Below are 27,144 nucleotides of genomic sequence, written 5' to 3' on the forward strand. Positions count from 1 at the left end.
TTGCTGAAACATTTATTTCCCTATAAATTACTGAGAGAAAAAATCCCCCCCCCTTCTCTCATAGTTGAAAACCCTACAATAATTACTTGGCCTGCACTCATTGCATCAATCTACTGATGGTATTAACATCTTTTTGTGCATTTATCTGGCCTATAACAATGAACTATATATTTTGTTGGGCCTATATTTCAGAGCAAAGAGACTCAAATTAATCACCTCTTTCAGTATTGAATTCCTCCAGCTTAACTTCTACTTTTGCAGTTTATAATTCTTCAGCTATCATCAGTCTTTTACTGTCCTGTTCTGTCATATCCCCCTGAAAATAAAATACTTCTTACATTCCATTGCTAAATCACCCTCCCCTCAACCAAGTGTCAATAATGCTAATTTTTTGCCAAGCTGAACTGACCAGTACCAAAAATTTCAACATTATTCTTGATGCTTCTGGCATTCATGTACATGAATTGCAATGTACCTTAGGTTCACAACTACCTTTGCATCTTGTAATGCACAACCTATTCAGATTTGAGACCTATGAAACTGCATTCACCACTGCTTGATCATTTCCCTTTCTGACATCCATTCACTCCAGGGATGTTTGAACACCCACTTGCCTGCATTCCCCCTAATAGATTCTACACTCTCACTGAACAATGCTTTTCCCAAATAACTCACTTCCAAAATTGTACAAATGCAATAATGACAGTAACATACAAGTTCTTTCTTCCATGAATTGTAATTTAATATTTTGCTCACTGGAAAATAAAAGAAACATCAGAGGTTGATGATAAGTGTCCTGAAGATTACTGTTATAATTTGTAACTACAATTAAACTTCATCTTAATTATATACATTTATTGCCATTAATAAAACTATAGAGATGTAAAAGTATGAAAGAATGAACAACAACTACAAAATAAAAATTATTTCATTTTAATTTCATTTTAGACAAAATTCAGTTGAAGAAATCTGTCGGCATTCATATACAGCTTTGACCATCTGTCTACAACATGAGAAAAGTATGCTAAAGTGATGTTAATTCACGGGATGCTATGTGTGATTTTCTTCTTCTTTTTTTTTCCTTTTTGAAATAATGCATAGAGTTAAATTAATAGTCCTGAGTTACAATAAAGGCTTGCATACTGTCATGACTCCACAAGCAGATTCCTCACACTCCTCAGTGGTTATCACAAGAACAAGTCTTTCCATTTACAACACTGAAAAGATCTATAGCTCTGTCTGTTGAATCTTTATAATACATAAAAAGTTAAATAAGAGTTACTTCTCTTGTGTGATAATTTAACTCAGTAATCTGGATCTGAATCTGCATAATCATAGTCATCATCAATGGAAATCATGTGCGACATCCCTGGAGAATACCGTGTTGAATTAATGTTTTCACTTTTAGTTACACTTTCTTCCATCGGGCTGCAGTTTTCAATTACCCTGAAAGCACAGAAAAGAAATATTAACCAGTGAATAATATAAAAAAAATAAAATAAAAGAATTATTATTATTATTTATATGGGCACTCCATGGAGTCAAAAGACTCATCGCAGGAGACCCACTCTATCCATTAATACAATACCTATCATATATCTCCTTAAACCTATTCACTGTTGGAGTGCTTACAACCATCTCTGGCAATCCATTCCACTCATTCACCACTCTCCAAGTAAAGAACCTAGTCCACACACCCTTACTAACCACGCTCTCAGACAACTTCCAAGTGTGACCCCTTGTTTTCCCCCTATTCCCTATGTATTGAAAAATTTCTTGTGTCAATCTTATAGTATCCCTTTAGTAACTTTTAAGTTTCTATCATATCCCCTCTCTTCTGCCTGTCAGCTAAACTCTGCAATCCACACACACCCTCAATGTATCTTCATAAGGAACATTCCACAGACCTGTAACCAGCTTGGTCACTCCCAATCCCCAAGAAATGCAGGTGACCAAATCTGTGCCCAGTAATCAATATGTGGTGAATCACAGGCCTTATAAAGAGGGATAATAACCTCCCTATCTTTACTTGTCAATGTGCTCTTCATCATCCAAGTAATCCTCTGAGCTATTTTTCCAACTCTTGCAATATGTCCTCTGAATTTTAAATCTCTATCCACCATCACCCCCCAGATTCCTAGCCTCATCTATTTCTAGTAAACTAGTACCATCAATGTGATGGCACTAGTTTACAATTATTCAAATGTAATTTTTTCATTTGTCTTATATTTTACAACATTCAATTCACAACCATTGTCCTTTGCCCACACCGCCAATTTATTTAAATCATCTTGTAAGATATTTTAATCACCTTTATCAACTATTGCCCTCCCTACTGAAAAAGAGAGCCAAAAGACTTCACTTCAGCAAATGCAAATTATTCAAATTAAGTGGATATTGAATCCAAAATTATTTCATAGCCGAATATAGAAAATGCAAGAGTTTCATGCCGAATATAGAAACTTTTATAGTCTCTATATTCGGCATGAAACTCTTGTAGCTTCTATATTCGGCTATGAAATAATGTTCGATTCAATATCCACTTAATTTGAATAAAATTGCCCTCCCTAGTTTTGCATCATCGACAAACAACTGAATGTCTCCCTTCAAATCTTCTGCTTTATCATTAATATACAAATTACAGAGTAGTGGTCCTAGTACAGAGTCCTGGGCACTCTCATTTGCCTTGATGATTCTGCTCCAACATACATCACTGTGATGTCTGTCTATCAGCCACCTCCAATCTATGCCACCAGCCTCATATCCCATTTGCTCCAACTTATGCAATAGTTTTCCATGCAGTATTCAGTCAAATACATTTGCAAGTCCAGCAGTATCATGGTGTAGCCATTTTCTTTATCCAATTCTGCTGTTACCTCATTATAAAATGTGAATAAATTACTGAGGCAAGAACTACCTTTTAAAAAACTATGCTGTCCCCTGTAAAGTATCATATTCATGTCCACCCATTCCTGAATTTCACTTTTCACCAACTTTTCCAATACTTTAACCACCACTCTAGAGATACCAATTGGTCTGTAATTTGCTACTTCTGTCTTGGAGCTACTTTTATGTAATGGAACTACCTTACCCTCTGTCCACTCCCTTGGAAAGTTGCCAGAGCAAAGTCACCACCTGGATGATATACCTTTGCAAAGTGATCATTTAGTCTTATTTCTTTCAAAATCTGATTTAGCCTTCCTTACCAGATTTTGAAAGAAAATTACTTGTGCTTTATGCTGCTCAAGTGCATGCTGTTCACCTTGTTGTTTATAATTCTTCTACAATGCTTTCTTTTTTTTTTTGTAGTTCCTGCTTTATATTGCTAGTCATTCACTTAATCCCTACTTAGTTTATCCTCATGACTCTGGGCATGCACTCTGATACTGCCTTGCTCAAACAATTCTTGACCACTTCCCATGTACTAATGACATTCATTCCATGTAGTTTCTTGTGTCATGACACTGCTCCAAATAGCCTTCTAAGTTTGTCATAATCACCAGTTTTGTAGTTCTGCATAAATTCTTTCTTGACTGAAATTTCCACATAGTGAGCAATCTCCCAGGACAAGACTGCACAGTCCCTTTCCCCAATCAAAGGTAGAGTTGCTACTACAGTTATAGATAGTTCTGATGCTATTACCAGATCCAACACTCTCAAACCCCTAATCCCTTCCATCACATGCTGTTTCAGGTAATTATCCCTTAGTAACTATAGATTCCGTTTCCATTTTGTCATGTGCCTTTTCCTCCTTCCAATTTATATCCCATAGTTCAAGTCTCCCAGGATAATTGCTTGGCCCTGCACTCATTGTGCTAATCTGCTGATGTATGTTATCCACATTTTGTTATGGATGCTGAGGTCTATAGCAGCAACCAATATATTTTGTCCTATTGTTGGCCTCTATCTCATGCCAGACAGCTTCAAATGAACCATTTCTACCAGATCTACAATCTTCCTTAACACGTTCGCTGCCAACTATGAGTATACTCGTAGTGGGTAAACCTGCTTCACAAGCCAGCTACGAGTATACTCGTATGACGCTTACCGCCGGGAACGAGATTATTGTAGTGACCTTGAAGAAGTGAAAATGCTTGGCTTGTGGGGCTAGCATCAAAACTGTGTATTCTCATAGACCGTATATGCTCTGTACAAGCCAACTACGAGTATACTCGTAGGACGTTTACCTCCGGTAACGAGATTATCGTACTGACCTTGAAGAAGTAAAACTGCTCGGCGTAGGGAAACAGACCATGCCAAAGTAGCGTGGCAGCGAACATGTTAACTTCTCTTTTTCTTGGTTGAAGTTCTTCAGCTATCATTAATAATACCCCTCCTCCTGCCCTATTTCTTCTATCTTCTCTGACAACCAGGTCTCACTGATACCAATAATTTTTGACCAATTCACGATGAGAACAAAAAACATTAATTACCATGACTGTTTTGCATAAATATCAGGAATAGTCTTGATATTTATGTAAAAATTACTAGTTATATCTAGAATGGAATAATGCTCTTTGCCTCATTAAAGCAATAATTAAACGCTTCTATCTTTAGCATTAACAGGTTGCTGAACCAGGGCACTGCAGTATGTCAAAACCCTTTCCGAATTAACTAATAAATCAAAACACTTATTCAGATTGTCTTTAAAAGATTTCGAAAAAACTTTCCCTAATCTGTTAGAATTCAGTGATAGAACAAACCATCCACTTTTATTAACAAACAATTAATATAATAAAATGCTTACTGGATAGCAGCAGTGTGTCAGCACATTGCAATTCATTTCTATTTACAGTTAAATACCTATAATTAAAACTAATATGTCCACATGTTAGTTCATCATCATCTAATTCCTGACATGTACCTTCAAGGGGTGTACAGGATATGATAGTACTACATGAAAAATTTACATCATTACTAACTTCTTATCTACAATTTTCCTCCAAATCAGTCTGTTACTTGTAAAGACTCCAACACTATCAGATCTTATATTTCTATCGTCTAAGGCACTTTGTACGATATATATCCACCTATATCTTGGTCTTCCTCTGGGTCGTTTTCCTGCCAACCTGGCAGAGAACATTTGTTTTGCTAATTTTTCCTCACGCATTCTGTTTAAGTGACCATACCACCTGAGATCAGCTCTGCTAACACATTCCTGGATACTGACAATGTCAAGTTCTTTCCTAATATTCTCGTTTTTAATATGATATTGCCATTGATGCCATCTGTTCACGCCTCTAATCTTTCTCAGGACTCTTATATCTGCAGTCTCTAGTCTTTGGTCAAGTGTTTTACTTCTGACCCAGCTCTCAGATCCATAAGTTAAAACTGGTTTGAACAGTGTCTTGTATACAGCTAATTTAGTGTTCCAACTAATTTCTCTCTTATTCCATATGAATTTATTCAATTGACTTCCTACCACTCTTGTTGATTCTGTTGTCTATTTCCATATTTAATTTACTATCTGCACTAAAAATCGTGCCTAAGTAGCTGAAATGTTTTACTTGTTCCACAGGTTCTCCGTTCAAAACGATTCTACCTATTTTCATTGTCTTTATCTTTTTATTGCTGACCTTCATACCATATCTATTACAACAGTTATTCAATTTAGTCAGGGAATCTTGCAAACTTGTAGCAGATTTATTTAGAAGTATAACATCATCCACATAAAGCAAGCAAAGAGCTGACATTAACATCTCCAATCCTGATATCATGTTTAATACCACTTTCCTTCATTACGTGATCTATATAGATAATGAATAACAGAGGGGATAATGTACATCCTTGTCTCACACCAGATTTAACATTAAACCATCTTCCTGTATTTCCTTCAATTCTAACTGCTGACTTGCAACTCAAATAAAGACTAAGTATTGCTTGATATAATGCCTCACTGACACCATATAACTGTAGTGTATTAAATAGATTCTCCCTTGGCACCTTGTCGTATGCCTTTTCCAGATCGACAAAACTGAAATACAGATCTTTGTTATATTCCCATGATTTCTCAACTATTTGTCGTAAAGTGAACATCTGATCCTGACAGCCTCTATTTGGCCTGAATCCAGCTTGTTCTTCAGCCAGCTTTTCTTCCACAATTCTTCTGAACCATTTCTCAAGTATACTGGCATAAATCTTGCCCGGAACACTCAGTAGGGAAATACCTCCGTAATTCTCACATTCAGTTTTATTTCCCTTTTTATATATGGGTACTATTAGAGCTCTACTCCAATCATCAGGAATTCGTACCTCTGTCCAGACCTTCTGTACTATGCAGTGCAGCCATTGTAAGACTTTTATACCACCATACTTCAGCATTTCTGGTCGAATATCATCTACTCCTGCTGCCATTCCACATTTCAAGCCTTTAATGGCTGTTTCTACTTCAAGTATGGATATGTATTCCTGACTGTATGCCTGTTGAATGTTTTTTACCACTGTGCCATCAGTGCTAGTTTCATTTAGCAATTTTTCGAAGTATTTACTCCATACTTCAAGGATATCTTTTTCTCCCATTTTCATGTCACCTTTATCATCTCTAATTCCTTTTACAGCACTCTTTCCTCCATTTCTAAGTTTCTTCAACAACCTCCAGAATATCTTACCACCTTCTTAATATTTATTTTCTATGTTCTTGCCAAAGTCTTCCCATGACTTTTGTTTAGTTAGTTTTACACAGTGTTCAGCTTTCTTACATTTGTCTCTGTATTCTCTAAGAGCAAAAGCTGACTTATTTGCCAGGAACTTTTGATATGCTTTCTTCTTTTCCTTCACTGCCTCTTTAACTTCCTGTGTCCACCATGGAGTTCTGGTTTTTCTATCCTTGCAGACAACCTCACCACATGCCTCTCTGGCTGAGTCAATCAGGGTTTTCTTCAATACTTGCCACTGAATCTCCAAGGTTTGGTTCCTATTCTCAAACTCTTTCATCTTTCCTTCAATAATCTTTGTGTATTTTAGTCTATATTTCACATCTGAGAGTTGCTGAACTTTTATTCGCTTTAAAACTTTCTTACATGTTATTCTTTTCAATATGAAATTCAATTTTATCCTGCCCAAGACTAAATAGCAATCGCTTCCAATTTCAAATCCTCTGTACACTCTGGTGTCCTGCACCAGGGAGAAAACATCACTATCAACAATAACATAGTCAATGAGACTTTTCTTATTCCTAGCCTCTTTTCTCCATGTGAATTTGTGCACATTTTTATGTTGGAACATGGTGTTAGTAATAACCAGTCCATGTCCTGAGCAGAAATCCATATGTTAGTTACACTTTATAAGTATCTATGGTTATGTTTAAATTTATAAGGGAAACTCTAAAGCTGAGCCCAGTATATAGCATTCTTTGTTTTTAACTTATGGGCTATGAGTTCAAATCATATCGTGATATGGTTGTTGCATGAATTTTTTTTTGTGATATGGTTGAATTCCCCCCCCCTCTCTATAGCAAGCTTTAATGAATTGCAGAAAGAGTTTGTTGCAGCTAGACATATTGCTATAATGAATTTAAAACAGCATGGCTATAGGGCATTGGTAAGCATGTTTCAATCGTTTATTGCAGTGAGACAGTTTGTTATAATGGTGTCTGCTATAGCGAGGATTGACTTTAGGTGATTTTCATTATCTTATATGAGATCACCACTCTGTTTACTGGAAGGGAAATGACTGGAGGAAAAAAAGACCCATGGTTAGTTTCTACAGCAGTTTCCAGATTATTTAGCAGTTAGCATATTTATAATGTACTATAAGCTTACAGTCTTTCATGGGTAGAAATGTTATTAAAAATGCAAAGAGTTTTTAATTTTTTTTTTTTTTTTAATGACAGTGATATTAAATATTCTATAGGTTTCCAACTTTTCTTGAAAAGAGTTGTCTGATAAGGATCATAACTGGGAACTCTGTTCTAAAACCACACATGATTTTGTTTTCATGTTTCTTCAAGCCTCTCCACCTACCATGCAGTGGTGGTGGTCTCATCCTGAGCAACAAAGATCATCTACTTAAAGACCTTACAAACATCCAGGCTACAGTATGATTTGAATCCACAGCCTGAAGTTCACAAGATATATGTAATGCAAAAAAGAAAGGAATGCGACTGGTGGCCATAAAGTTATTAGCATTATTATTATAATATGGCACCTTGACAGAGTTTGAAGGATCATCGTTAGAGGTTTACACTAATCATTATTCACACAATACCTGTCATAAGTCTCGATAGACTAATTCACTGACAAGGCACTCGTGATCATCTCTGATAACTTATTTCACTTATTCATCGTAAACAAAATAGTCCTCATGCTGTTACTAAACACAATCTAACACAACTTTTAGCCGAGATCTCTTTTCTCCTTCTTGTCATGTACTGCAAAATTTCTTCTACATCAACCTTATAAAATTCCTCTAGTAATATATGTTTTTAATCACATCCACACTTTTCTGCCTATCCACTGAACTGTAACTCACAAAACAGTCAACATTTTAGTAACTCACCTCTGAATCCTTTTGATTGCTTCAACATCCCTAAGAAACATGACTACTGTGCACAAATTTGGTCAAAAATCTTTCCTTTCTTCCTACTGACAGTCTATTTATGTCATACTGCACGATCTCCACACCACACCATCTTTGCAAACTACTGTCTTCCCCAATTTTGCATCATCATTATCAGCAAATAACAATATTTTCTTCTTAATTTATTCTCTATATAATTCATGTACAAATTTAACAGTAGTGCCTGACAAAGATCTCTGTAGTACACTAGTGGTTACCTGCTTTCTTCTAGATTCTACTCTGCAATATACTATTCTTTGATGGCTGCCTTTCAGCCATTCTATTATCCATGTCACCAGCTTTAAATACATTCTCATTTGCTACAGTTTATGTAACAATGTATAGTAGCTGCCCAAATGGTTTTGAAAAGTTCAGCAGTATCTTAGTATAGATATTTCCTTTAGTTAACTTAACTATTACACTTTATTTCAAAAAATGAGTACATTAGTAAGGCAAGACCTACCTTCATCACAGTTGTGGTCCTCCACAGCTACTCCCCACAGAGTATCATATTATTATTACATTTCTGAATTTTTCTTATAACTAACTTTTTCAATACTTTAACAACCACTACTGAGATACTGTCTGGTCTATACTTTGCTATCAGAGATACCTTTATGTAACTGATCTATTTTTCTCTTTTCTACTCCTTTGGGACTTTTCCAGAGCTGAAACTAAAATTTGTCAGCTTGGTGTGAAGCACTGCTAATTGTCCTGCACCTTCTCATAATGCAGGGGCTGTTAAACCCTCCTATCCCATGACTGTATTCACAGTGATATTTTGTAATATTCTCACATTAGTTCCTGTCATATCAGCCACTGCAATACTTCCCTCTGGATGATGCAACCACAAAGTGATCAATGACTAAATTATTTTTTCTGCTTCTGTCACCTCCCATCCATTGGCATTCATTAAAGTTATCACTATGGAGTCATTCTTAATTGCATTAATAGCATAAGAACTTTTTTGCTATATCCTTTGGCTGACCTGATAACCTAATTTCCTCTCATAATCTGATTTTGCCTTTCTTACTATGTTGGTTATTACCCATCTTGCTTGTGTTTTGTACTGCTTGTAAGCTGCTGATCACCTTTCTGTTTATATTTTCTCCACAGGATCCTTTTTGCAGTTGTTCCTGCTTACTGATGCTACCAATCCTTTGAACTCCAACAAGTATATAGTCTGATACTGCTTCCCTTATTAACACTCTTGATAAATATATATTACTGATGCTATATCCTCTGATGGAAGCTTCCTGAGGAGCTTTCATGACAGTAGTGATAATAACAGTCATGACAGAAACAGTTCAATGAAAATGTACTCAGAACACCTAATGGTAGCTCATGCCATTCACCACGTGCTACAAGAACCCAAACATCACATGCTCACTAAACACATCTTTAATTTATTTTATTTTATATATCTGATACACAAACAGAAGGCCACAAGACTTATAGGACATCAGTGCCGTGTGTGAGCAAGAGGAATCTGTTCACATTTTGCTTGAACAGCTGAAGATCGTAATCTGGGGGAAAGGCAGAGTGGGGGAGACTGTTCTAAAGAACAGAAGTAGATGGAATAAAAGAGGAGGCAGTGAAGTTGGTTCGGTGAATTTCAAGATGGACTATAAAAGGGTGTGGTTAGCAGTGGCTCTTGTTTTAATGATTTTGGAGAAGAGTGGAGGAATAATAGTGGCCAATTAAGCAGAGCACTGTCCATGAAAATATCTGTAGAAAAGACACAAGGCAGAAACTGAACGTCTTTTGAGAGAGGGATCACTAATTACCTGGACTGCCCTCTTCTGGATAGAAGTGAGAGGATTTTTGTGCACCACCCCAAATATGGGAGTAATATTCCATAGATGGATGGATTTGGGCTTTGTATAGTTAGCAGCTGTGAAGGAGTAAAGAAGCGTGCTGTGTGAAAAAAATTACACAAAGTTTTTTGATGGCTACAGAAGCTATAGTTGAAATGTAGTTGTGTCAGGAAAGATCAGAGGTGCAGGTCAGTCCAAGAAGAGAAATCTGATCATGTTTGGATATTTCAGTATTACTGAAGGTAAGGGGTGGGGGATACAAGCTCTTTCTTGCAAGAGATAAGACAGAACTGAGTTTTGATGACATTGAAGTTTACAAGGTTGTTCTTGCATCCCACTGGGATATAACTAGGAGATCAGAGTTCAGTTCCTTGGTGATGGTAGATCTACATTAATTAACTCAAGAATTTATAAATTTAACCTCATATTCATTTTATACTTGGTAATTATATTTTATATTGAAAATTTCACTTATGAAGATATAATTATAATCCAGAATCCAAATGGATTCTATATATATTTTAGTGAACTCAATGTTTGTGCATGTGAATTTTGATCTTTTACTAACAAGCAAATTTTTATTATAATTCTTTTTTTCCTAAATTATTATTTAGACCTCAGCACTGAATATAATAAACTTACACTGTGCATACATAACATTTAAAAACTTTAGGCCAGCAGTTTGAATCAAAGCATGTAAATATTAAGAAAGTACTTACACTTCATTAGCATTTTCTTCACTAACAAGATACTGGTACTCTTCTTCAGCAAAACGAACCCAATCAGACACTACTTCTGTTTCATTATCTGGATCCTTGGAGGAGAAAAGAAGTGTTTTTATAGATTAATATAGGAAAAATAAAAAAAAATAGAGATGACAATAAAATACAGTAACAGAGCAAATATCAAGAAGTTATATGTTTTGTTTGTTGTCATTTCCTGCATGGTAGTCAGTTTGTGAATATAAACAAGGAAAAAGATTTTATATACTCAGTGAACATTACTGTATGCCATGATCTATCTCTCTCCCCCCCCCTCCTCCCCCAAAAAGCTGTAATTCATTGATCACTTAGGCTCAATGTCAGTGAGAATATGAAGTATGGAAAATGACTGCCATAAAGTTAGGGAGCTAAAGGAGACTCTGCCTTGCGCTCTATGATGTTTGAGGAATAAAAGGCACTGGATGATTTTTTATTTTTATTTAATTTTACTGACTATATGCACATTCAGTTAATATACATCATGATCTATTGATTCAAATTCATACAATAATTCATTATCATTATTAGTATTTGCCTTCAATGATTTGAGATCACATGTTATAGACTTTGTATGAAGAAGGCGGAGTATGTGTATTCATTGAATATAATCAGTCAGTTAATATACATTCAAGTTCATTTAATTTAGATTAGAATATTTTAGAATTAACTGATAAAAAGTTTTATTGATAAAAAGAATATAGGAATGAGATACAATATTTCCAATATAGAAATTCATTAATAGCATTAATTTATGTTACTAAATTTTTATTTATGATGAAAAATAAAAATACAAGTTTAGAAAGATATTAAAAAATAAGAAACAGAAAAAAAATTACACATATTTTTATTAACAGAATTTTTGGTCATATTTCATAAACATAACAGTTTAATTATATGAAAAAGATACAACAGTGTAATTATATGAAAATACAACATCAGGGCATGTTAAAAAACTTGATCTGTATACCATTAGAGTTCAAAGTAAAAAGTAATTAATTTGTAGCAGATGCAAAAACACACACACACAGTTACCAAAAAACTGTGTGGTCCACGCCTCTAATCTATCCAAGATGGATTGAGTACCCTAATTAGGGGTTTCAAGCAAATGAATGCAGCCAACTTGCTATTTTCCTCTGCCATATCCTTCTAAGGGTATTTTGCTGCACACCATCCTCCTCAAAAGACAGAAATCATAAAGTCTTTGATTCAACGATCTAAGACTAATTGTTTGACTCCTCATCAACTACATGAAGAACTCTCAAATATCAAACAACATATGAAATTAAATGTCTTCTAAGAAAGGACTATGCAACATCTGTTTGACTCCTACAAACCTACCTAAACAACAAGGAAACAGTATGTCGAGTTCCAATCCCACACATTTTTGGTGTTTCAGAACCAATTTCCAGAATTCTGAAGAAATATTCTGATAAATGCTCTCCAATGTCTCTCCTGAGTGTATACCAAGTTCCTTGTGACTGCCATCTATACTACTTCAGACAAACTGGATGCTCAACAGAAAAGAGAATACAAGAATATCAATCATATATTTACCACAGGAAATTTGATAAATCTGGATTGGCTTAACACAGAGTAGACACAGACCACAACATTCTTTGGTCTGAAACACACCTACTACATTGCTGTCAATACAAATTTCAAAGTTTATTTAAGAAGAGTGCTGAAGCCGTGTTTTACTGCCCAAACTTGAATTGGAATGACTGCCAGTTGTTATCATAAATATGGGAAAGTCTGATTACAAGAATGCATCATTTTATTCATTTATTTTTTTTATGCTTACTGTTAAAACAAAGAATGGTGAGTCTCAAGAAACTCACAAGATGCTGTATCTATCGGGTGATCAGTAGAGTATGACATTATATATATATATATATATATATATACACACATACACACAGGAATACCTCGATTATCGTGGTTTCGATTATCACGATTCTCGATTTATTGCAGTTTGTAATTTGATACCAAAATTCCAATTATTGCGCTCCAAATTTGAATTATCGTGGTCACGAGATGTAGCCCACTACATATGCAACCAGTTCGAGTCGCCACTCTCCAGGTATTGCTCTCTTGTAGCGCTTCGTTTTTATCCGACGCCGCCTGCTCACCACTCACCAGTAACTGTCCGCCTTTGCCTGAAGTACATGTGGATATTTATTTCTCTTCTTATTTACCCCTACAATGAATGCTAAAAGAAACAAGGATGATATCAAGTCTACAGCTATCAAGAAGAAATGTAGAGTGATCAGCTTAGAAGATAAGTTGCATATGATAAATAAGTATGAAGCAGGCATAACTAAAGACAAAATTGCAAGAGAGTACGGTCTAAATGAATCAACTGTTCGCCATATTTTAGACCACGCTGTAAACTATAAGCAATTAGGACAAAGTGCATCGACCTCATCTGGGTCCCAAACTATGAGAAACAGAAGCCATCTTATGATTGAAATGAAAATGCTATTGTCAATGTGGATAGAAGATTGTAACCAAAAGAGAATTCCTTTTAGTCAAATGACTATAAAAACAAAAGCATTGAATTTGTTTGAAACTTTAAAAAGAAAACAATTAGAAAGCGAAAATGATTTGGCATCAGTAGTGGAAGAAACTTTCTCTGCAAGTTCAGGGTGGTTTGATCAGTTCAAAAAGCGATTGAGCATTCATAGTGTTCGCATACAAGGTGAAATTGCAAGTGCCAATGAAAAATCAGCAGCTAGTTTTCCTGGTGAATTGCAACAGATCATTGAAGAAGGAAATTATACTGATGATCAGATATTTAATGCTGACGAAATAGGCTTATTATGATAACAAATGCCCACTAAAACATTTTTATCAAAAAATGAAAAATCACAGCCTGGCTACAAGGTTTTGAAGGAGCGTGTAACACTTTTACTATGTGGCAATGCTTCTGGAGATTAAGATGAAGCCTCTCTTTATTTATCGTTCACAAAATCTTCACCCGCTTAGAAGTTTAGATAAAATTTTCTCCCTGTTCATTGGAGATTCAATAGAAAAGCTTGGATGACAAAAACTATTTTTGAGGATTGATTTAAAAACTGCTTTTGTCTAAGCTGAAAGGTACCGCAAGTCATTAAATCTTGATTTTAAAATCTTGTTGATATTAGATAATGCACCTAGTCATTCAACAGTACTGAATGATTTATGCGAAAATGTAAAAGTTATTTATTTACCACCTAATACCACTTCCATCATCCAGCCAATGGATCAAGGTGTAATCGCATCCTTTAAGGCATATTACCTACGAAGAACTCTTTCACAAGCAATAGAAAAGACTACAAGAGATGAAGCCATGACTTTGACAGAATTCTGGAAGGCATTCAATATCAAAAATTGCACTGAGAATGTCAAGGAAGCATGGAGTGAAGTAATGTCTAGCAACCTGAGAGCGGCGTGGCAAAAGATTATTCCTCATTGTGCAAATGATTTTAAAGGATTTGAAAATGAAGTAACCCGTGTTATCAATGACATAACTAAGCTTGGCATCTAGGACTAAAAGAAATTGAAAAAGGTGATGTTCAGGACCTGCTTCAGTCAAACGATAAGGAGCTGGATGGTGAAGACCTAATTAACCTCGAGAGAGAATGTGCTTACAATGCTAAAATCGATGATAATGATGAACAAATTGAAGTGGCACTGAAGGAATTTACCCTCAAAGAAATGGACGAAATGTTTAGAATTGCTGAAAATTTTAAAGAAATAAAAAAAAAAAATCTTGAAAGGTGATCCTAATCTCGAGCAATCAATGAAAGTTCATCAAGAAATTGAAAATTCCATGTTGCTACCGAGTTTTATACGAAGAAAAAAGAAAGAAAAAATTCCACCAGACAACTCTACACCAATTTTTATCCAAGAAAGAATAATTGTATGTACTGTATGTACTCCTTATATATAAATAAAGATTAAAGAATAATCTTGTTTTTCTAAATGAACCTTCATTTTTTACTTAACACGTTTGGACACATTTCTTTTTACTTCATATATAAAATTTAATTAATAGATTTGAAAAATCCTTGGCAATGATCACCCATTTTATACGTATTATTTATCCCAATTATTGTGGATTCAATTATTGTGGTATTTTTCGTGGCAACAATAACCGCGATAATCGAGGAATTCCTGTGTGTATATATATATATATATATATATATATATATATATATACTGTTTTGATTAACCTTTTCCTTAGTTAGAGCATAACGTTACTGGAAATATAACATCAAACGGCTCATTCTATTTCAAATAGATCCATTGTTTGCATTCTATCTTTTATCAACTGTTTTTTTGTCACTGAAGATCTGTAATTTTAAGACTGAAATATATGGCCTTATAATAAAGTTTGTTCACTACAAACTTGGTATTATCTAGGTCTACCTACTCACTGATGAGACCTCAATAAAGGTTGAAACCAGTCTGGGTAGTGACCTTCTCTCATAATGTAGAACAGTAATACAGCTCCTAGGAGCTGGGTTTCACATTATGGGTAAATACCAAGAATAGTGAATGGAGCTTGCTCCACCCTTACTATGAGTTGCCTCAGTGTTGCACTACCAAATGGGTTATGTGTTAAACTATCCAGGTATTTGCTTACGCTTGGACTCGCCGAACTTTATATAGTTTCTATATTCGGCATGAAACTCTTTAAATTTCTTATTCGGCTATGAAACAATATGGGATGTAATATCCCTTAACTTAAATTATTACCTTTACTTTGTGTTTATGTGTAAATAATTCATAAAAAACTATGGCACAAGTTTCTCTAAAAGAAAGAATTAAAATACTCCCTGTATGGAGAAATTTTTTTTTCATTCATAATTAACTTTCTGACATTAACACTATAAAGAAGGAATCTCCCACAAACAATAATAAAAACAAATAACAACAAGAACATAAAAAGCATTAAAAAAATAAATCAACAAAATTTCATATAAAAAAACCCACACCCATCACCTTTAATATGTCCTTAACAAAAAACATGGTGTACATCACTCAAAACGACATCTGCCTCAACAATTGGCAGTATCAACAATTACTGTCTACCTCAAGTACCCAAACTACATGAATCTAGTCTTATGTAAGAACTTGGTTTACATCCAAAGTACCCTATGTTGAGTAGGGACAGCATGTTCAGCTAAGCCATGCTCATGTTCATGGTACTGGACATGGTGGATGGCAATATATCTACCCAATTGTCCAAAGCGTGAGCAAGGACTCTAGTAGACACCTCAAAAGTTAAGCAGAGGAGGCTTGTCTTTAGGTGAAGAAAGGAAGGTTGAAAGTTTCCGACAGGATGAAAGCATATACCACAATGTTGAGAGTCTACAGAACTTTAACAATACTTTCAGATATTCCTCTAACATATGGAAGAGGAATCCAAGAGATTTCTTCCTCAGACAGAAACTGAGAGCTTAAAACTGTTAAATGCTTTGTCAATAAATAACTTGTTGAAATAATTTTTTAATTCTTCATCCAAAGATGAAGAATTAAAGATGATATCAGTCAATATATTAACTTTATTAATCTGGCTAGTAGTAATAGCAGGATCAGATGAGAGAGAATGATAAATAGAAAAAAATCACAAAGCAATAAGGACATATTCCTAAAATATCATTTCCTATCTTGTATGACTACTGCTTTGTCTTGGTCAGCGCTGATAATAATGAGATTATTATTTTTAGAAAGTTTTCTTTTCACTTGGTTATAAAGTAAATAAGAGTTTATAAGTAAATAATTGCCAAGAAATTATATTCTTGTTTAACCAATGTTTAACCCCAAGCATAAGCAAACAAAAGTTAGCATGTGAGGTATCTTCATGATTAGGCCATGTGTATATAGTGGCTATTGATTTCACATCAACTGCCTCAGTAATCAATAATGAAGGAAAACAACTTCCTTTCAAGCATGTATATTGCTATGCATTATAAAAAAAGTTATTATCTAGACTAATTTTGATCTTTATCGATGTCTCATCAAAGAAGCCAAACCCAGAAAAATACCAAGATTGAATTAATGCAGAAGTTATATATTTTCTATACTTCACTTTTGTTTGCTTACACTTGGGTAAAGGATTAAACAAGAATATAATTTTTTGGCAAGTATAATTTGTAACCAAGTGAAAAAAAACTTTACAAAGCTATCTCCATTCCAGATTATTTTAATAACAAGATGGTAAACCTTTTTCTAATTGTATACATAAAACATATGACATCCACTTTAATTGAATCATGGTTTTAATATCTGATCTTGTATGTCATCTGATGTGATTGATCTTGGTGACCAAGAACAGAGCAAAGTTCCATCCTTTGTACTCAAAAACTAGCTCAGATTTAACACAGAAAACAGCCAAGGAACACAATGGGCTTTGTGAAGTCAGCAGGAAAAAACAATGCAATGAATCAACTTTTGTTGAAATGGCACACACAGAAGCAAAAACAAAACCACATTAAGGAAAGACCTCATCCAGTTTTCCTGTAAGTTAAGGAAACAATAGATGGCAGTGGTCTATTATTAATAAACAATACCAGTAAAATAAATTTACAAAACCTGAAATACAGACAAGGCAATCCAAATATAGTTAGAAACATTTGTGTACTCACTCAATTTTTGGATGATAAAAACGTTCTGTACCACACATTTGCTCTGAAGAGTGAAAAAAATAAACACTTCAAGGCAGTACTGCACACTATAACAGAATCCATAATCACCAAGGAAGTCACAAGAGACCTCCAAAACTGCAGACTAAACCTTGTTAAAGTTAGCTGTATACTCTGAGCAGATAAATGTCCAATGCCTCTCGTCTTAATGGAAATCGGCAAACAATACCAAGAAATCTATGACCTAAAAACTGTCCGTGACCTGGCTATAAAACCAGAGAACCATTATTATGAAAGGCATCAACTGGACAATGCCACCATTGTCAAAAATTTGTCGCTCGCAATGCTGCACAAACTGATTTCTGCTGCATTAAGTGCAGAGAAAATCATGCAATAGCTTCGTGCAAAAAATTAAAAACAGAATCAGCTAAATGTTTCAACTGTGGTGGACCACATCCCACCTACTGCAGAGGATGTAAGCAATACTTAGCCACCTAGAATCTGTAAGAATCTGATGAAATATGAAGGATAATATTTAAAAACTCAGTGGATAACACAGTTGACAGAGTCCTAAAAGGAATTAATTTTGATATTTAGAAGATTTCTTAGTTTCACTGAGTTGCAATATTAACAGAGTTAATAGAGATGAACTGCCTCAATGTAAAAATACGATGTGCCTTAGGAGACTGGAAAACCTCTTTAATTCTGCAACAGATAGGAATCACCAGTACTGCCTTACACATAAAAAAAAATGCATAATTTTTGACATATGGCGCACCAAAATGTATTTATGCATTTTTATATTAGGTCCAATAAATCTCTGTTAATATCACAACTCAATGAGTGAGCCTTTGTGAAAAAAGGCAGATACATTGAAGATGACTAATAAATCATTCTTTGTCAAAGTGTAATGTTTTAAATTTTGTTTATGAAGTGTTTGTCTGTTTTTATGTGTGTGTGTATATATATATATATATATATATATATATATATATATATATATATATATATTAAGGATACCAAGTAATTTTATAAACTTGGTTTTTACTCCTTCTCCCAAGTAATCAAAACAGTTAAGTTTGTGCCTGAATGTAGTTCAAGTCTAAAGGTAGTGCAACACCAGGGCAACTCGTTATAAAGGTGGGTAAAGCTCTGATCACTATTCTTCGTATTTCCCATAATGTAAAACACATCTCACTAAGAGATGTATACTGTTATACATTATGGGTGTGTGTGTGGGGGGGGGGGGTCACTACCCAGACCGGTTTCAACCTTTTTTGAGGTCTCCTCAGTGAGTAGCTAGACCCTGACATACCAAGGTTTTTAGTAATACAGAGCCTAAAAAAACATTGGTATTTCAGGGTCTAGCTATTCACTGACGAGACCTCAAAAAAAAGGTTGAAGCCAGTCTGGGTAGTGACTCCCCCCTCCCCCAACCATAATGTATAACAGTATACATCTCTTAGTGAGATGTGTTTTACATTATGGGAAATACGAAGAATAGTGATCAGAGCTTTACCCACCTTTACAACGAGTTGCCCTGGTGTTGCACTACCTTTAGACTTGAACTACGTTCAGGCACAAACTTAACTGTTTTGCTTACTTGGGAGAAGGAGTAAAAAAAACCAAGTTTATAAAATTACTTGGTATCCTTAATATATATTATCCCCAAGGTAAAAAACTTTCCACATATATATATAGGAGTAGGAGGGAATGATCTACCAACTCCTTTAATGTCAACACTAGTTTCTGAGCTAGGTGATAATTAGTGCTGATGTGTCTAACTAATGACTTAGTAGCTCTGGAGTGGTGGTAAAAATTTTGGAAGAGTTGGTAAGAGGTCACAAAAAATTGCCCAAAAGAAATGCCTCTGCTCGTCTATCTCTCTCTCTCTCTCACACACGTACATGGCACTACTGCAACATTACCTAAAGATAAGACTCCTGGCATCTTTCATTTTCTTTATCTCTTGTACAGAAGACAAGGCAAATCACCTTGTACTACACATAAACAGTTCACTTCCTCTGATGTTTTGCCAGAAAGACATTTTGGATTGGTCAAAAGGTATAACCCCCACCACAAAAATTATTCTCAAGTTTGTACTTCAGAATTAACGTATTTCTTGTATCATCTATATTATTTGTTATACATCTGGCATCTATAATAAATTTAGTTTAATCCTTTATCCAAGTGTGAGCAAACAAAGTTTGCACCTGAAAGTATCTTCAGGACTGGGGTAAGGTGGTACAAAAGCAGGGCAACTCGTTGCAAAGGTGGAGGAAGCTACCAACACTCCTAACTCAGTATCTCCTATATCTCCTATAATGCAAAACACATCATCTCCTTGCGGATATGTCTAATGTTATGCATTAAGGGAAGGGCCACTACCCAGACTAGTTTCGACCTTTATTGAGGTCTCTTCAGTGGGAGCCAGGCCCAAGTGGAGATACCAGGCAGAAGCATTAGCAGGTCATCTCTACCTATAGGAGTTGCCAAATGGTGTGCCACCCTTTATTTTTAATAAATTACTCTGGATTTAGAGAAAGATGTTGAAAGTTTATTTTTCACTTGGTTAGAGTATAATAAATTTAGTTTAATCCTTTATCCAAGTGTGAGCAAACAAAGTTTGCGCCTGAAAGTATCTTCAGGACTGGGGTAAGGTGGTACAACACCGGAACAACTCGTTGCAAAGCAATGCTTCTGCCTGGTATCTCCACTTGGGCCTGGCTCCCACTGAAGAGACCTCACTAAAGGTCGAAACTAGTCTGTGTTTTGCATTATAGGAGATACTGAGATAGGAGTGTTGGTAACTTCCTCCACCTTTGCAACGAGTTGCCCTGGTGTTGTACCACCTTACCCCAGTCCTGAAGATACTTTCAGGTGCAAACTTTGTTTGCTCACACTTTGATAAAGGATTAAACTAAATTTATTATACTCTAACCAAGTGAAAAATAAACTTTCAACATCTGGCATCTATCTGAAACAGAAGAATGTCCATTTTCAACACCCCCCCCCCAAAAAAAAGAGATAAAATCAGTCATCAGGCTATTGTCCCAATGACTTCATCCCTGTTCTGTTGAAGATAATGGAGAAAGGTCATCAAGCTAATTTCTTCACCACCAAAAGGTCCACTAATTCATTAGATCTCCAGGCTAGCCTTATCAACTTTTGGACAGTACCCATGAAATAGTTTCATTAAACTTATGTATATACTCTTGAAATTTTGAAGGTATATGATTGGGTCTCACACAGAGGACCGATCAGGCTGCCATCTTCTAGTTGCTTTTTTCCCTTTATATTTGGAAGTTCCTTTCTGGACATTAAATATCCCAAGGTGATGGTTTGGATTTCAGCCTACATTGTTTCTTCACATTCATGACCATCTTTCGCTAACCTTAAATCTTATTCATAGTTTTTTGATGACAGTAGACTCCATTCCTTTCTTCATTTGAAGAAGAGGGACCTTGTAGCACCAACTAATTCAAGATTTCCATAACTAATTTCTGAACACACTGATCTTGCTATTGTCCAGTGAGGTTAGAAAAATCTTGTAAACACTGATGCCATCAAACCACAGTCCTGTCTTATTTCTTCTAAAAAAGATTTCACTTTTCGTTACCTTTGATAATACCTATATCTCAAAAGATCAAATTACACTTCTAGCTTTTCCTAGCATTTTTCAACCTCCAAAAAACTTTGTGTGCATGAAAACCTCCAAGAATTCTTGATGCTACACAGAAGAGAATAGTCTATTCAGATAATCCCTCTCTGACATATACTTCAATCACTTTCCCCACAGATGTTCTGTTTCTGCATTATGATTTTCTCACAGGAATTTTCATTGGCATGCAGTACTTCATTGAACTAGCCATCTTCACTTCTTCATTTTCCTTTAAGCATGTGAAAACAAGCATATGCTGGAAAACATCCATATGTAGTTCACTTTCAAACTTAGTGAATGATCTTCTCATCCTTTTTTTTTTTTTTTTAATATGTCTACCTCTGTTTTTTCACAAGAAAGTTTTCTTCACTTATCAAGTAAATTATAATGGACAAAAAATTATATTCTTGTTTTAATTCTATGCCCAAGCATAAGTAAACAAAGTTTGTGTGTGAAGTATCTTCATGACTAGGCTACTTGTATACAGAGGCTGTTGACTTCACATCAATTGTCTCAGTACCTATAATGCAAAGCACACCTCCTTTCAGATATGTGTATTATACATTACAGGAAGGGTCACTACTCAGACTGGTTTCAACCATTATCGGTCTTATCAGTGGGAGATTGATCCAGGAAGATAATGAGGTTAAATTAATGCAGAAGGCATATATTTTTTCCATATACACCCATATTTACCATAAACACCATATTTTTAAAATATTGTAGACCTAGCTCCTACTGAGGAGAATTCCATAAAGATAAAAACCAGTCTGGGTAGTGACATGTCCCATAATGCATTGCAATATACATGTCCACACTTTCTTCTGGATTCCTTTATTTGCATATGCTTGATCACAGGATTAAAACATGAAAATATTTTTTTTCTGTTATAATTTACCCACTTCTGTTCTTTGGAATAGCCTTTCCCCACACTGTTTTTCACAAGGATTAATATTTCAGCAGCTCAAGAAACACATTAACAGTCTTCTAATTTCTAATTAACACTTTTCCAGGCATAAAATTTTTTTTCCCTAAATTCTAAATTCCACATCTTATATGTGGAATTTAGAATTTTTTTTTTTTTAAATAAAAAAAAAAAAAGAGTCAGTAGCAGTCAAAATACTACTTTGCATTCTCAGGATGATTAAGCTAATGTTGGGTTTCAAACATGTTTATGCCAATGCAGCACATCAAAAGTGGCTCAAGAATGAAACTAACTTCACTCTCAGCCTATATATATATGAGGTGCTATCAAAAAGTTTCGAGACTAGTTTTGTAACATGCCAACAGATGGCAGCACTAGGCTGCATGCACAGTCACAGGGAGCACCAACCTTCATAAGTCAGTGTGCCAAAAGACATCATCCTGTGTACATCAGGAGCTGTGCAACTGATGCTATTCTGACCACGTACGTTACGTCTGCGATTTCATCATGGACAGCAAGTTAGAACAAAGAGTGAATGTGAAATTCTGCGTGAAACTGGGCAAATCTGCCACAGAGACGTTTGACACGATTCGGCAAGTTTATGGCGATGCTGCAATGAGTCGTTTGAGGTGTTTTGAGTGGCACACACACTTCAAGAGTGGAAGAATATCACTGGAAGACGATGAGAGATCAGGAAAACCTTCAATGAGCTCAACCCCAGAAAATGTCAAAACCATTTGGCAACTTGTGCATGAGGATCGTCGGAGAACACTCCACAACATTGCTGCCATTGTCGGTGTGTCATATGGAACAGTCCAGGCAATCCTCACATGTGATTTGAACATGTGCCGTCTTGCTGCCAAGTTCGTCCCCAGACTGCCGACCCAGGAGCAGAAGGAACACTGCGTCGAAGACTGCCAAGAACTCTGTCAGCGTGCTGTGTCAAGAATCGTTACCAGTGTCGAAACTTGGGTGTACAGGTATGGCCCTGAGACGAAGCAACAGTCTTCACAGTGGAAGAGCCCATCATCTCCATGACCAAAAAAGGTGAGGCAGGTCCACAGCTCGACCAAGTGCATGCTCATCGTCTTTTTTGACATTCGCGGCATTGTGCATCAAGAATTCATCCCCAGGGGCCAGACCGTCAATAGCAAGTTCTACTGCCAGGTTTTAAGGCATCTGAGGGAGGACATTCGGCGAAAGCGACCAGATCTGTGGTGTGCAAAAAACTTGATGCTCCACGACGACAATGCACCCTGTCACTGAGCTCTCCTTACATGTGAGTTTCTCACTGGAAACAACATAATCTCACTCCCGAACTCACCCTACTCGCCAGATTTGGCTCCAGCAGACTTTGCCCTCTTCCCGAAGATGAAGATCCAGCTCGAAGGTTGCCGTTTTGACACTAATGCGGAGATCTAGCATGAATCACAGAAGGTGCTTGACACGCTTCGAAAAGAAGACTTCCAGGACACATTCCAGAAGTGGCAGGAACGCTAGGAGTGCTGTATTGCTATGCAAGGGGAATATTTTGAAGCTGATAGCGTGTAAACATAGATAATTAAAGTAATTTCTCGTAAACAGAACTAGTCTCGAAACTTTTTGATACCACCTAGTATTGCAGTAGGTGAAAACAGTTGCGAAACCTCATTATTAACAAATCTAACTTTGAAAGAACCAAAGGCAGAACACTTGCCTCTTGTACAAGTGGTAATTATACCTTTTGATCAGTAGCTAAGGAACAGAGGGTGTAGCTTTAGCCTCTCATATCCAGATAGTCCTACTATATCATTACCAAAAAACAATGCTAAACTCCTTGTGTCATTTTCCTGCTGCAATGATGATCTTATCAACTCCTCCATCTGCTACACCAAAAACAGCTTAATCCATGCCACTCCCCACCCTATGGATTTTTCATCAGAAGAATTTTGAATAGCCAGTATTTCAAAAGTCTTCTGGTTCTGATGCTATCCCTCCCCCTACTACACTCAAAATTTGTGCCTTTGTTACTTAAAAGGAAGATAAAAGTGTGTCACTAAACTATCAGTAGCCCTAGAATTTTACCAATTAATTAATGAATAGAGGTATTAATTCCACTGCTTTCAATAGTCTTGGGAGGGCATATCATTGTGCTCATTATCTGGCTCTGGCACAGAATCCCCCCCCCCTCTTTTTCTCCATTATATAAATTATCTCATGGGATCCTATCCATAATTTTCTTATGCTCTGCTGATGCAGTCACTAGATTCAGTCCAATTAGGAAATGTACCTCTGTGCTCTATAATTTGGCACCCTCTTTTCCTGGAGTTACACAATATTCTGCATTCCTGTAACATCCTTTACTCTGGAAGGCAGATAAGACCACAACAAAGATCTGTCTCATGTACAGCAGATCATGCCATTAAACCATTCTCACATAATCTAATCCAAAAAGACAAAAATGCCACACGAATTCCTCCTCTTCATGTGACAAATCTTGTATTCAATGGTCCAAGCTTTATTTTAACTTTATAAACATATATGTGCAAACAATGGGATGCTGAGACTCATAACAGAGGGAAAAATAACTTAAATACATAATTAAAGATCGCAGAAAGCCATGATTATTTAAAGAATGACAGTAAATTTAAGATAATATAAGAATAATGACAAATGAGTACAGTCTTCCAAAACTTAGAGATAGGCCAATAGTCATTTGCTTAAAATGGGATGATTTATAAAGGTTTTATCAGATTCCTTAAAATATCTAGTGGCAACCAATGTGTGGCATTTTTGTCTTTTTTGATTAGATTATGTGAGAAGGATTTGATGGCATGATCTGTGGTACATGAGGCAGATCATTGTTGTAGTCTTATCTGCCTTCCAAAGTAAAGGATGCTACAGGAATGCAGAATAATGTGTAATTCCAGGAAAAGAGGGTGCCAAATTATAGAGCACAGAGTACGTTTCCTAATTGGACTGAATCTAGAGATTGCATCTGAAGAGCATAAGAAATGGGCTACTCAGATAAATATCTCTGTGGATGGTGCATCACTTTATGGATCTAATCTAGTGCCTCCCCAGCATCAATGGGTACAGGAAGGTGCTAGACTCTTACCCTAGTTATGAATTAATCAAAGCTAGGATCAATGCCCTGCCCATGAGGGCCCACACAACCCACAGCCGCAGAGGTGACATAAGTTGTAGGGCAGGTTGCCACTATAGTGAACCCTTTCTCATATTGCCCAATGTTGTTTTCGAACTCATGGTATTCAGGTGAAGCAGTATGATGCTGTGGTCTCCATATTAAATAATCTGTTGAAAACAAGGGAGACTGTGGTTGAACCACACTATAGGACTACAGCTGGTATTAGAAAGCCCGATTTAATTTCAAAGAAGGATGAAAGAGTTTGGGTTATTGATACACAGATAGTGGGTACTGGGCACCCACTTGTTGTCAGTCATAGGAACAAGGTCTCATATTATGGGCAGAATATAGATCTTGCTCAACAGATTGAAGAAGAGTCTGGGGCAGCTCCTCATTTCACTAGTGCTACTTTCTCCCTTTGTGGCTTATGGTGGAATGACAGCTACGAAGCTTTGACATCTATAAGCATTACTTTGGCAGACAAATGATTTCTAGAATACCTCATACTGGCCATTGCCAAAATACCTTGATGTATTTTGACTTCAGTCTTTCTGGTCTACTGAGGCAAAGGCATCAGCTTTTGCTCTGGTAGATCATAGTATGTAGCACTGCATTTCAGTGTGAAGATTTTTAAAATAAAATAAAACAGTGAAAGCATATCAAAAGTTCCTGGCAAATAAGTCAGCTTTTGCTGTTAGAGAATACAGTGACAAATGTAAGAAAGCTAAACAGTGTGTAAAACTAGCTAAACAAAAGTCATGGGAAGACTTTGGCAAGAACATAGAAAATAAATATCAAGAAGGTGGTAAGATATTCTGGAGGTTGTTGAAGAAGCTTAGAAATGGAGGAAAGAGTGCTGTAAAAGGAATTAGAGAAGATAAAGGTGACATGAAAACGGGGGAAAAAGATATCCTTGAAGTATGGAGTAATTACTTTGAAAAACTGCTAAATGAAACAAGCAGCGATGACAGCACAGTGGTAAAAAACACTGACCAGGCATGCAGACAGGAATACATATCCGTACTTGAAGTAGAAAAAGCCATCAAAGGCTTGAAATGTGGAAAGGCAGCAGGAGTAGATGATAGTCGACCAGAAATGCTGAAGTATGGTGGTATAAGAGTCTTACAGTGGCTGCACTGCATAGTTCAGAATGCCTGGACAGAGGGATGAATTCCCGATGATTGGAGTAGAGCTCTCATAGTACCAATATATAAAAAGGGAAATAAAACTGAATGTGAGAATTACAGAGGTATTTCCCTTCTGAGTGTTCCTGACAAGATCTATGCAAGTATACTTGAGAAACAGTTGAGAAGAATTGTGGAAGAAAGCTTGGTGAAGAACTAGCTGGATTCAGGCCAAATAGAGGCTGTCAGGATCAGATCTTCACTTTACGACAAATAGTCGAGAAAGCATGGGAATACAACAAAGATCTGTATTTAAGTTTTGTCGATTTGGAAAAGGCATATGACAAGGTGCCAAAAGAGAAGCTATTCAATACGCTACAGTTATATGGTGTCAATGGGGCATTATATCAAGCAATACTTAGTCTTTATTTGAGTTGTAAGTCAGCAGTTAGTATTGAAGGAAGTACAGGAAGATGGTTTAATGTTAATTCTGGTGTGAGACAAGGATGTACATTATCCCCTCTGTTATTCATTATCTATATGG

General features: G+C 36.0%; 1 protein-coding gene across 3 annotated transcripts in view; it reads right to left on the reverse strand.

Moving 5' to 3' along the window:
- Positions 1–917: 917 nt before the first annotated feature.
- Positions 918–27,144, reverse strand: part of LOC150093384 (serine/threonine-protein phosphatase 2A regulatory subunit B'' subunit beta-like) — a 284,810-nt gene continuing 258,583 nt past the window's right edge. For all 3 annotated transcript variants that reach the window (XM_090413283.1, XM_090413284.1, XM_090413282.1), the window contains 2 exons: positions 11,093–11,187; positions 918–1,446 (listed from right to left, as the gene is read on the reverse strand). In XM_090413283.1, the coding sequence (XP_090269409.1) occupies positions 1,305–1,446; positions 11,093–11,187 (237 nt within the window). In that variant the 3' untranslated portion in view covers positions 918–1,304. The remainder of the gene's footprint in view (positions 1,447–11,092; positions 11,188–27,144) is intronic.

The sequence above is a fragment of the Typopeltis vanoorti genome, chromosome 24, assembly GCF_054136105.1.
Source record: "Typopeltis vanoorti isolate ZY-2024b chromosome 24, IOZ_Tvanoo_1.0, whole genome shotgun sequence".
Classification (NCBI taxonomy): Eukaryota; Metazoa; Arthropoda; class Arachnida; order Uropygi; family Thelyphonidae; genus Typopeltis; species Typopeltis vanoorti.